The 17,898-nt window shown below is 42.7% G+C and overlaps 1 protein-coding gene across 3 annotated transcripts in view; it reads right to left on the bottom strand.

Annotated features, from left to right (window-relative positions):
• The window catches only part of CHD6 (chromodomain helicase DNA binding protein 6), a 140,059-nt gene that overhangs the window by 98,479 nt on the left and 23,682 nt on the right, over positions 1-17,898 (bottom strand). For all 3 annotated transcript variants that reach the window (XM_032838476.1, XM_032838479.1, XM_032838477.1), the window contains exons 3-4: positions 11,498-11,645; positions 9,545-9,694 (exon numbers count right to left, since the gene is read on the bottom strand). In XM_032838476.1, coding sequence (XP_032694367.1) covers positions 9,545-9,694; positions 11,498-11,645 — 298 coding nt within the window. The remainder of the gene's footprint in view (positions 1-9,544; positions 9,695-11,497; positions 11,646-17,898) is intronic.

Genomic DNA, 17,898 nt, shown 5'->3' with positions numbered 1-17,898 from the left:
TTCCTTCCTAAATTTCTTCCACATTATTTACTGAGTGTCTGAGTTATGTTTATTCACTGGTCTTACAGAACTAGATGAGCTATAGTCTTCATCAGCAAGGAACTACCAGATATGCTAACAGAACGCTTTAAAAATTATTGAGCTTCGGCATTCGTAAAGTATATAGAGATCTCAAGTGCACAACAGAGGAATTTTTACATACACACATATCCACTCGCATAAACACCACCCAGATCAAGTTACATAACATTTCTGACATTCTGGAAGACTCATGCCCCCACTGGAAGTAACCACTATTCCGACTTCTACTACCATTGATTAGTTTTGCCTATTACTAAACTTCATGTAAATGGAATTATATAGTATGTGATTCATTCTTCTGTATTTCTGCATAGTATTTTGTTGCATAATTATACTACCATTTATTTATCCATTCTATTATGGAGGAATATTTGGGTCGCTCCCAATGTTCATATAAATTGTATGTCTTCTGGTGGACAAATGTACTCATTTATCTTGGATATATACATAAAAGTAGAATTACTAGGTTATGAGGTAGGTTATACGTTTAGTTTTAATGAATATTGTCAAAATTTTTTTCCAAAGTGATTGTAACTATTTTTACACCCATCAGCAAAGTATGGGAGGAGTTCCAGCTGACTTGATACTGTCAGTCTTTAAAAATTTTAGCCACTCTCCTGGATATATAGTATTATCTCTCTAATTCACATCTCCCTGATAACTAAGGATGCCAAGGATGTTTTCATATGCTTATTGGCAATGAAGGCGACCTCTCTGTGAAGGTCTTGCTCAAGTCATTTGCCTATTTTAAGAATTGTCCTTTTTTTTCTTTTTTAAAGTTGCAAGTTCTTTACACATTTTGGAATAAAAGTCCTGCCAGTTATATAGATCACAAGTATTATTTATAAATCTATGGTCTTTTGATTCTGTAAATCTGTCTTCTGATGAACAGAAGTTCTACATAATCCACCTTACTAATCTTTTCTCTTACTTATTCTTGTGTCATTTTTAAAGACTCTTTTGCTGCCACCATGGTCAGTCATTAAGCCACAAAAATTAACTTAAAATTTTCTGGTAGCCATATTAAGAAAGTAAAAACAGAGGAAATTAATTTTAATGAATATATTTTACTTAAGCCAATAGATCTAAAAACTTATCATTTCACTATGGAATCAGTGTAAAATTATTAATGAAATGCTTTATATTCTTTTTTCACACTAAGTCCTTAAAATTCAATGTGTACTTCACACTTAAAACACATGTGCATTGAGACTAGCCATATTTCAAGTGCTTCATAGCCACATGTGGCTAGTAGGAGCCTTACAATGTAGCTGTCTTGTTCCACTGGTCTACTACTCCTTCTTGTTACTGTAGCTTGTTACAAGTGTGCATTATAACTTAGTTCTTTTTAAAGACTGCCTTGGTTATTTTAAAATCTTTTGTTTTCTATCATCAACATCTATCAAAAAACACCCCTCTTAGACTTTGATTGGGATTGAATTATAGACATCTTAACGACACTGAATACACGAACGTCATTTATCGCTCCATTTGCTTAGGTCTCCTCTCATTTCTTTCAGCAATGTTTTTCATTATAGAGAGGGCCTGTGTAGCTTTTGAGAATTACTCCAGGATCTGATATGCTTGATGATGCTACAGAGGGCATTTTGCAGTTTTCCTTTTCTGATTTCATGTTGCTAGTTTACAGAAATAAAATAGATGGGTTTTATATATTGTCTTTGTGTCCCAACAATTTAGCTAAATCCACATTTCTTAATGCTAATGGTTTGCCAATTCTATTGAATTTTCTATACATAGTCATGTCATCCACAAATAATGAATCCTACTTTCTTCCTTTCCATTCTTTCAACTTTTTATTTCTTTGTTTTCCTTACTGTGGTAGTCAGGACCTCCAGTGCATTTCTGAATATAATGATAACAGTTGAACTTTTTTTCTTATTCCCAAATCCAAGGGAAAAGTATTCAGTATCCTACCATTTAATACGATGTTAGTACTCCGTTTTTATCTAGTGGTTTTTCACTCTTTGGTTTTCTACAGTTTCAGATACGCCTAGGTATGGTTTTCACTTTTGTGTTTTTCCTGCATGGGAGTTGTATCTGATGTTTAATCTATTGGTTGATATCCCCCATCAGTTTATGGAGGGGGGCGGCGGTCTTGGCCATTAATATTACCTTCAACCACTCCTCTGCCCCCATCTCTCCTCCCTGCCTAGGACTCTAATCAGATATACACAACACCTTTTCACTGCACCCCAACTGTTTCTTATGTCTTGTTCTATTCTTTGCATTCTTTTTTCTATGCTTCAGGTTAGAAATTTCTATTGACTGTCTTCAAAGTCACCAATCTTATCTTCTGCTGTATCTACTCTGCTTTTAAAGTTATCCACGGTGTTCTAAGTTTTTTAAATTGGGATTTTCAGTTCCAGACTGTTGATTTGATTCTCTTTACAGATTCATTTCTCCACTGGAATTTGTCACTTTAAAACTTTTTTGCCCATCTTCTTTTATTTTCTTTCACAACACAATCATAGTTATTCTAAAGTTCTTTTCTGCTAACTCCAATATCTGGATCATTTAGAGTCTATTTGTATTATGTATGTATTCGCTTGCTTTATAGTCACCTTTTCAAATGTCTAGTAGTTTTTTTACTTACGGTAGATCTTGTGAATAAAGGAAAACATAGCAGCTCTAAACAATATTTTCCACAACTGTTCCCTATTTTCTCTTGGACAAACTATGAGAGGGGGTGGTCCCCTGAGTCCAGTCAGAGACTAAACTGAGTTAGGCCTGTGTTACTGGTAAAATTCAGCCCATCTCATTTTACCCTGTTTCTCAAGCATGAATGTCCAAGGTTACCACCGAATGAGTCTGGCAGATCTTTTTACCCCTGAGCCCTGGAGTCTCTAATCCCAAGCAGGTTAAAAATCTCTCTTAAGGGAGAGTCTGTTCTACACTGGGCCCATCCCTTTAGTGAGATTTTTCCCTCTAAGTACCGTGAGACTGTGAGATTTCAGTCTGCCTTCTGGATGAGCCACTAACTTCTTGGGCTACCCCAGAATTCAACAAATTGAATGGGGAAAGTCCCTTGCTTTGGGGATTCCTCTAATTTCCAATCATCTCACCAACCCTGTATAATCCATCACCAGCAGGGTCAGATGGTTTCCCTTCAACCCAGAATAATCTGTTTGTGCCAAGCCTGATCCTCAACCCATGCCCAGAATTGAGGAATGTTTCCAGAGAAGAAACAGTCTGCAACTGTCAGCTCATCTAGGAATAGCTCTTTGCTGTCTGGAATTTTAGTTTGTCTAATTCTTGTCCCTTCCACAGATATCAGATGTCTTTAAAAATACATTCTTTGAGGGGCACCTGGGTGGCTCAGTGGGTTAAAGCCTCTGCCTTCAGCTCGGGTCGTGGTCCCAGGGTCCTGGGATTGGGCCCCATGTCGGACTCTCTGCTCAACGGGGAGCCTGCTTTCCCCCCGCTGCCCCCCGCCTGCCTCTCAGCCTGCTTATGGTCTCTGTCAAATAAATAAATAATAAAAATAAAAATAAAAATAAAAATAATACATTCTTTGCAATTTACATTTTTTTTTCCTTGCAGTGAGTGTTACCCTGCTACGACCGACTGTATCTTCCCTGGAAGTAGGAATCCCCCAATATCAACTCTAATTGTTGGAGCTCCCTAGGGCCTACTTTTTACTCTTTTCCATCTATACTCATTTACCTGATGATCTTGTCCAGTCAAGTGGTTTTAAATATGGGCTACATCATGACACCAGCTAAGAACTTCTCCTCAATTCACACACTCATGTATCTACTTGTTATTTGCCATCTCTACTTGATTACCTCAGAAGTATTTCACACTTAAAATGTCTACAAGTAAACTCCTGCTATCCTGGCCAACCTCCCACCCTTACCCACATGCAGTTTTCTCCCACCTGAGTGACACAGAATTCTATCATTCTTGGTGTTCAAACCAAAAATCTTGGTGTAGTCTTTTTTTTTTTTTTTTTTTTTTACGATTTTATTTATTTATTTGAGAGAGACAGCGCAAGCAGGGGTAGAGGTAGAGGAAGAAGGAGAAGCCGATTCCCCACTGAGCAGGGATCTTGATGTGGGGCTCGATCCCAGGACCCTGGGATCAAGACCTGAGCCGAATGCAGTCACCCAATCAACCGAACCACCCAGATGCCCTTCTTGGTGTAATCCTTGATTCCTCTTTTCTTTCTACATACCATGCCTGATTAGCCAAGAAATCATGCTGGCTCCATCTTCAAAATATACCCAGAATCCAAAAATTTCTCACCACTTCCACTGCTTCTGTCCTGGTCTAAACCACCTTCATTTCTCACCCAGATGATTTCCAAAAGCCTTCTAACTAGTCTCCCTGATACTCCTGCTCAACTAGTCTATTCGTAATATAACATTCAGAATGGCCCTTTTATTATGTCCCTCTTTTACTTAAACTCCTTAAAAGGGTTCCCTTTTAACTCCGAGTAAAACCAAGGATCTTTCAAAGGCCTACAAACTCTGCTGGACCTCACCAAGCCTCCCATCTCCCCTTACCTTTCCATCTCCCTGTGTTTTCATCATATACCCTGGCAGCCTGGGTCTACCCCTGACACTGCATAGGCTATTCCCTCTACCTGAAATGCTCTTTTCCCCCTCATGACTCCCTGATTCCTTTACCCTCTTCAGTTCTTTGCTCAGGTGATACCCTTGTGAGGCCAAAACGGACCATCCTTTTTAAAACTACAACCCTCTTTCGTCAATTCCACGTCACTCTTCTTCTGATTTTTTTTTTCATAGCACTTAACCACCATGAAAAAACTACACAATTTTACTATTTTTTGGTTTATTCCCAGCCTCTCCCTCGTTATTTCCATGCTTTGGAAACTCTGAGCTTTGCCCTTGGGCCGTCTATCTCACAAGGTTCAAAATGCAGCAAATGTGAAGGCGAGAACACGTGCACTGATTCGCAGGCTTCCTCCTCCACTTGTGGTGGTTCCCTCTGCGAGAGCGGGGATCCTTGTTCCTTTTGTTCCCTGAGATTATCTCCAGTATAAAACAGTCGGTGGCAGGTATCAGGTGCTCAGTAAGTATTTCTGAATAAATAATGGTAAGAGATTTTGCAATACCACATGGTCATAATGGTATAAAGCAAGTGCTATGGGAACACGGAAGACAGGGAACCGTGTGAGATCTCTGTTAACCAGCATTAAACTTTCACAATTGCTGACGACCTCTCCTACCTCCTCTTGAGTCCGTGTAACCCATACTGGCCAGGGAGCATTCATGCACGTACACACATGCTGAAAGGAACAACTACCTCTTCCTCACTACAAGACTGTTTCATACATTCTTATTCTTGTCTGTCATGAAGAATAGAAAAAGATGGTTTTTAGTAGTAGGACTCTGGTGGCTCTTCGGAGTTTTTAAGTAGGACCAGCCAAAGCCAAGGAAAGATTAACACATGGACAAGAAAGGACAGAACTTTACTCTGAGTAATAAAAGGGAAGAGGGCTTCAAACATTCTTTACCACAGAAAATTTTCAAGTAAAAAATTAAGGAATCTGAAATAAAGTTTCAATTTATCTTTTGGCACTGGTTAAAGACAGAGGGATGAATACTAGTGTTTAAAAAAGAAAAAAAAAGGAGTGGCTATCATGAAAATACTGTGAGCAGGTATTACCCTATCCTAATAAAAGGAAAAGGGAACAGCATTTCCAAAATACACATCAAAGTAGGAAGGAAACTAGAAAATCAGGACTTTTCTAAACAGAGATTGTGCATAAGCACGATCATATGTGTATAAACACTCAGTGTATACAGATACACACAGATATAAACTAAATCTGCTTGCCAAACACACTTCCATAACAACCATCTGTTCTCAGCTACTTGGAATTTTCTCAAATTATCCTTCAAAGAAGGCCATTTTAATTCATTCTCTTTCATGTCAGAGACTCATATAATTTAAACTTTTTTTTCCTTGGGGAAAATTTCAAAAATTTTCAACCCAAGTTGCCCCTAACCTCAACCAACCACCTGATTTATTTCTATTTAGGTAAGCACATGGGAGAGGCTCTAGAAAGAAGCAAATCACTTTTCAAATCACCACGTATTTACTGAGTGCCACGGAGGGTACACAGGTAGCAAATAACAAGACGGCCAGTCTCAGGAGCTTACATGCATGCAGGGAAAGCAACATAAAACATTTTTCTTAGAAACGTCCCAGGATAAATTCTAAGTGGTGTGACAGGAGCCCTAAGTCAAACAAGAACACAGAAGGCAAGAACAGCTTGGATTTCACAAAAGAGGTGAGGTCTGAGCCTACTTTAATGGTGGCTCCTAAGAAGACAACAAGCAGGGGGTGCCTGGGTGGCTCCATGGGTTAAGCCTCTGCCTTCGGCTCAGGTCACGATCTCAGGGTCCTAGGATCGAGCCCAGCATCGGGCTCTCTGCTCAGCGGGGAGCCTGCTTCCCCCTCTCTCTCTACCTGCCTCTCTGCCTACTTGTGATCTCTGTCTGTCAAATAAATAAATCTTTAAAAAAAAAAAAAAAAGAAGAAGAAGAAGACAAGCAGGAAGGAAAGCTGAAGTGAGTCCCAAGGATGAGTGAATGAGTCCACTGGAAAGCAGGAAGCATGTACGGAATACTAAGTAACAGTCTTAGTGGAGCAAAGGCACTACACGGAATGAGGAGGGGAATAGATGAGGGTAAACAGATAGTGTGTGGCCATATTTTTTTAAAAAACCAGGAAGGGGTTGCCTGGGTGGCCCAGTCGGTTAAGCGTCCGACTCTTGATCTCAGGTCAGGTCTTAATCTTAGGGTCGTGAGAGTTCAAGCCCCGTGCCAGGCTCCGTGCTGGGCGTGGAGCCTACTTTAAAAATCAGGGAGGAATTCCGATTTAATATAGGCGTTAAGAAGCAACCACCTTAGAGCGCAGAGCAGGGGTACTGCCCCCTCAGCTCGGGGAAACTGGGGGATTCCTAGGGAAGGAAACACCTGGGCTCAGCCTGCCAGGCCCAGCAAAAGGCCAGGCAAAACAGGGTGCAGGCTGCAGAGACAGAGTGAGGCCCAGGAGGACCCAGGGAACTGAAGCCTCATTCAAATTACAGTCCTCTGTTCTAAAAGGCAAATCATGCAAGCTGCGCAAACTCTTAGAGGCAGAAACCGAGAGAGCCTTGTAAAAATCTACACTGTAAATGTGCAGCGACTGCAGAAGCCAGTCCCTATCCCAGGCACCAACATCCGCTGGACGAAGACTAAGAAAGCAAAGTCACCGTCAGGATGGAAACTTACTTCCTGCCCCAGAATCCCATTCCCCAGTCAGGGGACTGTCCTCCAGGCTCCGGAGCAGAGCTGTGCCACCATGCCCGTCCCGGGCTCCAGGGAAGCCTGTGTGAAGATGCTTCTTGAAACTCCCCTCTGGCTGGCTGATGCCGAGGCCACAATCTGGGGCTGGGCCAGGGGCCGGGAGCCACAGGACCGGGCAGGGCATGCTGCTAACACACTGCCCAGAGGTGCAACGGAGGAGCAGCAGGGCTTCCCTGGTGGTGACTCACACCCTTCTCTGCTCCCAGCCAAAGCCAGCAAGCAGGTGCGACAGCCATCCAAAACGCCTCGGGAGAAGGAGCTTCTTCAACTGGTTTTCTGTGCCACTGGGCACTGAGGGCTGTCTGGAATCCTAGATGAGACTCCGGGCTTTCAAACTCTGCATCAGCCTGGGAAATCTTTGTTCAAACCTCTCCAGGAAGCCCCAAATGCAAACCAGATGCCACCGGGGGCTCCATGGGGCGCTGACCAAAACCCACTTGCCGCCCCTGCAGGGCCACGTGCCCCGCCTGCTGGCCCAGACCCCCGGGCTCGCCAAACCACATACCAGGCCTCTTTCTGCCTAAGTTTAGTAACAATTTCAGAGGCATAATTAATGCAAATTCAGGTTTCATCTTATATTTCACCACAGATTAGTTCTCTCTGTTGTATCCTCAAGAGGATAAAAAGAGGCTTGTTAAGATACGTAAAATTTCCTGAATTATTCCTGTCAGATCAGCTAATGCTGCCCTTTAGGTACCACGAAAGAAGTCATAACAACAGCTGAAATATGGCTAATGGCCGGCTAAATGGCTACCAGGAGAAAATAAATTCCCTCATAGTGTTTTAATGACCAAACCAACCATAACATCTCCAAGGAAGGAAAATCCATTCTGGAGCAACAGAATCCTGTTGTCTCCCCGCAGTCTTCCAAGCACTACTCTTAACTTTCTGCCTGGAGAGTACTGTGCTGACAGAACACCCAATGACTATGCCTAGTAAGTGTTGTGTCCACTGCTTGGCTGACTCTTGGCACAGAGACCGGAAATCGGTTCTGACATGCTAGTCACTGGTCAGCTGCTGCTAGGTTATCCCATGACCCAGATGGTTCTGTGCCTGTTTCTCGCTTGTTAAAATGGGGACAATGACCCCTGCTCTCAGCTACTTTCCACGCAAGCACAGAGAGAAGGATATGTGAAAGTATATGAAAATGCTTTAAGCTGGAGGCAAGGTGGTTTAGAAAGATAAAGCATTACCGGCTTCAGGGAGCAACCCCCGCTCCCAGGTGCCCGGGTAGAAGGGCCGGAATTTGCGCTCTGCCGTGTACGCAGAGCACACCATCTGCCAGGTCGGTGACAGGGACCCCAGAACAAGAGCCAGGCTGGGTCCCAGAAGGTGCTGCTGGCAATGGTGCCCCTCCCATGTGCACAACCTGTTTCTTCTCTTGCTTCTAAGGTCTTCTCTGTCAGCTCCTTGGCACAGACCTTTTCAACATTTATCTCTCTTCCTTCTAGCATCTGGATATCAGGTCCCTCTTCCTCCTTGAAACTACTGCCAACGGAAATCCCGTAAGTGCAAACAGGGCCATCCTGTTTCTTCTCCGCTTGAACCCTGACCTCAATACCCTGCCCCCGACCATTTGATCTACAGTATAAGGCCAAATACTTTAGCCAGTATCTAGGCCCTACATGATGTGATTCTTCCTACCACTCAGGGCTCATCTCCCACTATGACGCCTCAGATCAGACCCCAACATCCAGCTGAGCTCATCTGCCTATCACACTAGAACCCACGGTACCATTCAGGTTGTGGGCTTTAGTTCATGTTGGAAATGCCTCTCCTAAAATCCTGACCTCCCCCGCTCTCCTGTCCACTTCCCCTTCTGAGTGGCTTCTGTATCTAGCACATTCTTCTTCTTCTTTTTTCTTAATGAGAGAGAAAGCATGAGAGCAGTAGGAGGGGGTAGAGAGAGGAGGAGAGAGGATCTTAAGCAGGCTTCACACCCAGTGCGGAGCCCAACACAGGGCTCTGTCTCACTGCTGGGAGATCACGACCTGAGCCAAAATCAAGAGTTGCTAAACTGAGCCACCCAGGCTCAGTTTAAAGATTTTAACTAATCTCTAAACCCAACACGGGGCCAAAACGACTGTCCAGCCAAGGCCAGCACCCCAACCCGAAGGCCATACCTCCGCCTGCCAAGCCAGAGTGGAAGCCGAGAGGGCGGAGGTGCGGCCAGCCCCGAGAACGGCGATCGTCTCTCCGTCATCATCCACCACCTTGAAGTCCAGGTCCTCGTTGTATTTTCTGCGCTTCACCTGCCGTCCTGAGCGTCGCTTCTGCAGGGCAAACACACCGACCACAAACATGCTCTGTGAGTCAAAGGCAAAAGCCTGCACGAGAAAGAACACACTCATCGACACTCACTAACATGCATGGGAGGCCCTGCCTGCTATACACAAGCAACCTTCCTTAAACACAACTCTTTAAAGAATTAAATTCACTCCAAATGAAAGGTAGCTGAGGGAGATTCTTCTCTTCCCTGCGAAGAAGGTCCACATAGTCTCCAAATCCAGTGACATGTGCTGTGGTCATTAATGACAGTGACTTTTTTTTTCTCCTTTCTGGAACCAATTTCTATTCCAGTAAAACAGGGATGGGAAGCAAACTCCGTGATCTTTCAGATCTCTCCCAGCACAGCTGGAAGCTCCTACTTCAGGGAGATATAACTGTTTTGGTTTTGGTCGAATTCACCGTACTTACCGTATTTCTTTAAACACTAAGTAATACCAATTTTATTAGGACTTACTTTGAGAATCTCATACCACTACTTGCAAAAGCAAGGAGACATCTTAAGTGTGACAAAACAAGATTCATGAGTCACCATCTGAGGACTCATCTATAATTAAGTAACTTGTGACCTTTTAGAGAGACAACATTCTACAACAAAGCAGCCCAGTGGCTTTCCTCAAACAGAAAAGCACATGGTTTGTCTCATGTACACATCATATCCAAGCAGCAGAAGTTCTGGGAACCATGCACCAGCTGGTTCTCTCTCCAACCTCAACCTTAAAGAGCAAAAACAAAAACCAAACACTATCTCCCTTATTTTTTAAAGCATACGTCCTGGGCCTCTGCGTTCCCACTGTGTTTCTTCAGTAGGTCACCTCTATGACACTTAATTTCCCATGAGGGATTCCTCATGAAAACCTGCCCCCCCCCCACAATACGATGTACAGATTACCATCCTGGAAACACTCAAAACCCTGCCAGCTCCCATCAGCCCGACATGCCGCTGCTTGGCCCATCAGGACACCTGGCAGCCAATAGTCTGAGTTCATAGGCTGGGATGGAGAGGGTAGCTGCTCTGACACCCCAGACACTACTAATTTCCACCGTGACATTAGAAGCTGACACTCTCCTACAGTGAGGACCATCTAGGAATCTGTGAGGATTCAGAGGATACTTGAAGGTGCAGTAGTCGGATGAGTTCACATGGCCCCCCAGCGGCCGCATAGCCCAGATAAACTGTTGTGTATATCAGAGGAAACAGCACTTCCAAATATCAGAAATGCTATCCAAGAAAGGTGGCCTCAACTCAGGGAGGAAATTCCTACCAGTCATGGGCTCACTTCGGCAGTTTTAGAAATCTCATTCATGTGGGCAACTCCTAGTTTCCATGTTTGGCCCAACTTCTTTGACTATTTTGACAAAATGAATACATTTGTCCCTGACTTTCCCAGCATCTGGGATTATGAAAATGCCCTGACACAGACTGGCCTAGCATTCTGAGCCCTAAAAGCATCACCTCCATGGCAAGTAGGCCCTCTAAGTCTTACCCAGAGTGCCCCACAATTCTATTTCCCATATTCATTCTTTCTGCAGCCTAACACCATGCCACTTCCCAAGAAGGAAGCAAACGCCACTAAAAAAACTTGGGAGACCATCAGTATCAGGATCAGGATGTTAGGGGAAAAAGCCTGTGGTCTTCGGTGCTCACCCACCCAACAGTGAAAGCCCAGCCTGGGTCTGTGCGCAAGGGGTGTGGGCTGGAGACGGAGAGAGGAGGGCAACAGAACTGGCGTCAGTGGGATCTGGGCGGCAGCCGTGACCCCCGGCAGGGCTCCCGTTCACAGCTGTACCTGGCTGTCTGCAGACTCAGTGGACTCCTCGGGACTCCGCAGGGATGAGTTCGGCAGGCCCTGATCCAGCTCTAAACTCTCCACTGTGGTTTCACTTTTCCTCTTTCCTTTCTTCTTTCTCTCCACTGGGGTTGGTCCTTGCTCCTTGCTACAAGGAGAAATTCAGAATTAAAACTCTTGGGCAATTTTTAAAACTAAGAGCTCTCAAGTGATGAAAGTTATGGTATCACGTTCTGGAATTCTTGTCCTGGGGTAGGCTTTAATGGGGAATCTACAAGCGTTTCTTCCCAAAACTATGCAGAAAGATGGGAAGAAATATGGCTTGAGGCAGAATTCACTTTTTTAAACCCCTATCATGACTACTTTGGCTATGATTAATGTGGTAAGAAATAAAATAATATGAACATCCCCAAAACCTCACTTTCAGTTTATATAAATGTCTTCTCTAGTAACGTTAATTGCCAGATATTAAGATGCTGAGAATCAGTAAATTAATCTCCCTTTCAGTTACATGGGAAGAGACATTTCCCTAATCTGTCATCATCCTCTACTGAAAATGGTCTATATAAGCCTCAGAGTAAGTACTAGGAACTCAGAAATGAAAATAATACTGCCCTTGCCCTGGAGGAGGTTACAATTCTGAAAATCCTACAGGCCACCTACAGCCACAGCCCAGAAGGGTAGCTGAATGCCTCCAGAGAGAGGTGAAGACAGGCGAAGTCTAGCCATCCTGAATGGTCCTAAGATGGCAACACCTCTTAAAAGCTTTTCCTGACCTCCTAGCTGATAAACCCTCTTTTCCGTATTCCCAAAGCACCTCGGCAATGCTTTGTCTAAGGTACACCAACTCTGTCTTTCACCAAAGTTAATCCTTCACTGTGACATCAGTCTCAGAACCACTCAGTGCCTGGCTCCTGCGCAGCTGCTCCACAAACCTTTGTAAGTGGGTATTTTATACATCTCTGATCTCTCCTACCAGACTGAGTTCCTAGAGGACAGTATGTATCTGATTAAGGTTTGTATTCCCCACAGTGAGCAGTTTCGTGCCTTCTACATTAGTAAGTACCCAGTAGATGCTTCCGGAATAGACGGATGCATCAAGGTCACTCGTCACTGGGGAGATACGGGAAAATGCAACTGAGCAGGGATGGACATGGAACAGAAGTTGTAACAGCAGCAGTAATAACAATTGTAGCTACTAGTTATAAAGCACCGATTACACACAGGCACAGCTCTTTAAGTCTCTCACATGCATTACCTCACTTAGTCTTCACATCCACCTTACGAGGCAGAGGGTACTACTATCCTCGTTTTATCAGGAAGCGCGGTGAGGCTCAGTTAGATTTCCAGGGTCATATGCCTGGTAAATGGTGAGGAAAGGATGTGAGCCCAGGCACGCTCTTAACCACCCTGGCACTCTTGGGGGAATGGAAGAGTGCTAAGGGCACATCTATTAAAGGACAGCCTGCGTGGCTGGACGACAGGGCAAATGAACAGAAGCACTAGGTGATGAGGCTGCAAGGAAACTGGTACATACCAAGCCAGAGAGTTCTGGCTTCATTCTGTGTGACAAAAGCCAGACGACAAGCCCAGGCAAGAGGAAATGAAGGCCCAGGCTAAATATAATCAATGAAAACTCAAAGGTGAAGAGGATTTAAAAGATCCAGGAGAAATAAAACCAGTATGTGTGAGCAAGGGACAGAACATGGAAGATGAGGAAAGAGCCAGAACCATGTTCTATCAGGTAAGTGATCAGAAGGTGGGGGGAAGAGAAGGCAACAGATGGCCTTGTTTAGAGACGGGAGACCCAGCACGATGAAGTTTTGTCAGGAATACCAATCAATGATGATTGCTGACATCAGCCTGCCTCTCTCTTAAACACCCTTCACTGCTCATGGACCCTCAATCAGGTCAGCACAAATAGCACGTCCTTGAAGTCTCCGGGCTGAAGAATGGCTTGCTTACTGCCCAGGAAAGGTCTTCATGAAAATTATTCTGTCCAACTTGAGGAAATTAAACTCAAGGGGTCCTGCCATTTTGGAGGATTATACATTTTAATAAGGGACCCGTATTCTCCAACACAGAGGAACAAAGGTTCTACTTATCAGTTCAGAACAGGAGACACAGGTGAAATAACTTATAAAGATTCTAAATTTTTGCAGGGTACTCATGTCATGTTATATAGCTCCTCACTAAGAAAACTGTAGAGCAATTTGCATTCTATGAAGCACTTGTGTGTTCCACATCTCATTTCACTACTAACAACCACAGTCTCATGAGGGAGTCAGGGCAGGTAAATGAACCTCAAATTCCAGATAAAGAAAACAGGTTCAAAAGCAGCAAAGGTCCCAAAGTCACCAGCAGAGACCCACACTCAGCTCATCTGACCCACAGCCTGTGGCTTTTAACATCATATTTTGTTTTCTGTCTTCCTCTTAAACCCCAGTCTCCCTTTTAATGTAAAAACTTCAAATCTCCTTTAATGTTATTTGAATCTCAAAATAATGACCAAAAGAAGTAGCAACAAAATATTCCAATGACCCAAATACAGAAAAATAAATCCACAAATCCATAGTTGTTGACAGTTTTTTATATGGATCTCTTAACAAAAGAAGGTTTGTGCTTAATTTTTTGGACACAAATTTAACAATAGCTGATTAATATACTAAGAGTCACCATAATACAGTCACATGTTCAGGGCCCTGTTTAATCTTCAGTAAAATCTGAAATCCTTTCTCCCAACAACGGAAATCAATTTATCTGACTACTAAATATAACTTCATTATGTTACAAAACTGTCTACATGTTTACTCTTCATTATATGTATTTATCTGTATATATACTCAGAAGTACTCACCTCAAACTCAATCTCAAACCTAAACCACGATCAAGCCATAATTAAGGAACAGAACCTCCTCAAAATATGCATCTTTACTACACAATCTGCATATATATTTGTCTTCCATTTTTCAGAATCACATTAAATAATGAGTATAAGGACGAGTTACTGAGGCACTTTCAAAGTCAAGCCTGGGACACTACTAGATTTTCCTAGCCAGAAGCTGGGGTCAGGTGGAGTAGAGGGAACATCTTCTTAAATACATGTTGGTAAAACAGGAAAACAACTGGTGAAACCTGCTTGCTTATTTGTGGGTAAGTTAGAAAATACTCCAGCTGGGAAATCTTCTAAGTGATTCCTGTAGGGTTACCTTTGGCAACAGAATCAATTTTGAGTTCCAAAAATTCTTCTTGGAGCTCTTCAGATTGTATCAGGAAGAAAAGATTCTTTGTAAGCTTATAAATGGGATTTTCAAATAGGACACAAGAAAATATCACTGAATTCATTCTCCAGGAAGAGTAGATAAAATGTGTTTTCTCCCTCTTTGGAATAACTTTTGAAAACTTAATGCTTGAGAGTTTTATCAAATGAAGACATTTAACCTTCAAATTATTCTACCTATAGACAGATTCAGTCCATGGAAGCTTGTTTGCTGTCTGAAAACTCAGCTCTTCAAAATTAGTGGTCAAATAATATGTAACAAAACTACGTATGTATATACCCTTTGATCTAGCAATTCCATTTATAGGAATATACTCTAAAGATACACCTCCAACAATATGAAAATATATACGATTGAGGTTACTCACTGCAGCATTATTTAGTAACTGCAAGTTAATAGAAACTACATAAAGAAACGAGAGTGAACAAATTCAGACACCTACAGCAGAGTACTATGCAGCTGTAAAACAACTAAGAATCCCACACACCGATGTGGAATGATTTCTAAGATGCACTGCTAAGTGTGAAAAACTAAGTGCAAAATGGTATATTATGCTACCTTTCGTGGAAGGAAAAAAGGGAAAATAAGAAAATATGTCTATTTGTATTTTAAAAAGAGGGGTACCTGGGTGGCTCAGTCAGTTAAGTGTCCAACTTGATTTCAGCGCAGGTCATGATCTCAGGGCTGGGAGATCAAGCCCACATGAGGCTCCATGCTGGACGTGGAGCCTGCTTGAGATTCTCTCCTTCCCAGGGCACCTAGGTGGCTCAGCTGGTTAAGCAGCTAACCCTTGATTTCGGATCAGGTCATGATCTCAGGGTCCTGGGATGGAGCCCCATGCCAGTCTCCGTGCTCAGCTTAAGGATTCTCTCCCTCTGCCCCTCCCCACCATGTTTGCTCTGTCTCTCAAACAAATAAATCTTTAAAAAAAAAAAAAAATCTCTCCCTCTCCCTCTAAAAAATGTAAAATAAAACTAAAATATAGGGATGCCTAGATGGCTCAGTTGGTTAAGCGTCTGACTTCAGCTCAGGTCATGATCCCAGGGTCCTGGGATTTAGTTCTACACCAGGCTCCGTCTGCCTGCCACTCCCCTGCTTGTGCACACTCTATCTCTCTCTGGCAAATAAATAAAATCTTAAAAAATAAAATAAAAGAATTACAGGAGGGATGTACCAAAAAACAATGATTATCCATAAGGGATAGGTGGAGAGAATGGGCTAGAACAGATGCAGGAAATGAGGGACTTCTCTTTGACGTCTCTGAAAGTATCTTCTTCTAAAGATTTGAGTTTTAGAAGCATGTTGAAGTTCTACATAATAAAAAATTAAAAGTTAAAGGTGAAAACAACCTTATATCAGTCCAAGTGTGTCCCTTCCTTCCCCAACATTGAATAGAGGGGGGAAATCTCATTAATTTATGAACACAGTAGTTGACCATTGAGCAATACAGGGGTTAGGGGAACTGACTTCCTAATAATCAAAAATCCTTGTATAACATTTGACTCCTCAAAAACTTAGCTACCAGTAGCCTACTACTGACCAGAAGCCTTAATATAAACAGTCAATTAACACCTATTTTATATACATATTTTCTACTGTATTCTTACAATGAAGTGAGCTAATGTTACTAATAAAATTTTAAGGAAGAGAAAATCCATTTACAGTACTGTACTGTAATTATTAGGGAAAATCTGCATATAAGTGGATCCATGCAGTTTAAACCCGCGTTGTCCAAGGGTCAACTGTATTTGACTACATACCTTCAGCTTTTGGGGCAGTGAAAAAATCCTGGCCTTTTTGGTAGGCATATGGGTGAAGCAATTTTGAAGCCATTTTAGATGTGATATGGGATTAAGCAAATGAATAAATGTGTTGATGTGAGGAGTCATGGTTCTCAATGAGGAAGAGGGAAGATGTAAATATGAAATGTTGTTAAGGCGAGGAAGGTAACAGGGGATCTAAACTGCAGGCATTAGCAGGGACTCAGGATTTCTAAAATAAGCACATATATGAACACATGCATATAAATGCACACACGGGTATTATGGATATATCATGCATGTGTGCATATAGGTGTGTGTACATGCATGTAATTTGCACATGTATGTGTGTTTTCCCCCTTTCTCTGACAACTGAAAGAACCAAAAAGTGGAGACGCCGCAGTCACAATGTGCCCACCCAGCACACACCCCTTAGTCTGTAATACCAAAGTTCCTTCCAGAAATAGCCAACTCCAAGGCTGAGGTAGGAAGATACGAGATGAGCCTGAAACATTCTTGCTATGTCAGAAAGTAAAGGGGTGCTCAAAAAAAACAAAGGCAGCTTGGCGAAACAACACAGGAGTAAACCTGAAGAGCTCTTGTGGGTCAAAACTGGGACCATCTGAGCACTAAGGCAACTAAGGACTGTAATGAATTACGGAAGCTGAGAACAACAGGAATCCAAACCAATAACGGACAGATAGACAAATAATGAATGTGTAAGGGAGAAGGGAGAGCTCTTGCTTCCTAAAGAGCCCAAATGGTAAATGCAGAGGAAATGTGGAGGTCAAAGATCATTCTATAACCACTAGAGGAAAGATGAGTCCAGTCCAGAACCATCCAGGAATGGATGACAGCTGAGAACATGGGAAGATGAGCAGGATTTTTGCATGACGTTGAAATGTCTCCCCACAGAGTGCTTATTAGCTGCGAGTGAACAAAAGCAGTCAAGTAGACAATGGTTAGGGAAGAAAATGGTCCTACTACTCTTAGGAAAAACTCACGGGAGTACTTAGGGATTAAAAAGTCATGATACATGCACCTTATTCTCAAATAGTTCAAGAAAAAAACGTAATTATTTTCATATATACCTATGCCATGCCTGGAGTAGATACTGTGTTGTTCAGCATTGTTTTGCTGATAACCACTATGGCCCTTCCAGACTACAAAAGTGGGCAGAAGGTCAGGTGGGACTACAGTACCCTACTCCTTTTACCACAGTGACTGATCCGGGGATGGATACATGACCCAGCCAGGTCCACTTGGGAGTCCTTCCTTTAAAAAAAAAAAAAAAAATTGGCAGGATTGCATAGGAAAACGAGTCTCTTTCCTCCTGCATTATAAAGTTTTTAAGCTGAGA

The sequence above is a fragment of the Lontra canadensis genome, unplaced genomic scaffold (genome assembly GCF_010015895.1).
Source record: "Lontra canadensis isolate GAN:19392208 unplaced genomic scaffold, GSC_riverotter_1.0 scaffold105, whole genome shotgun sequence".
Lineage (NCBI taxonomy): Eukaryota > Metazoa > Chordata > Mammalia > Carnivora > Mustelidae > Lontra > Lontra canadensis.
Note: the sequence above shows the minus strand (reverse complement) of the source record. Positions and strands in the feature narration are given on the sequence as shown.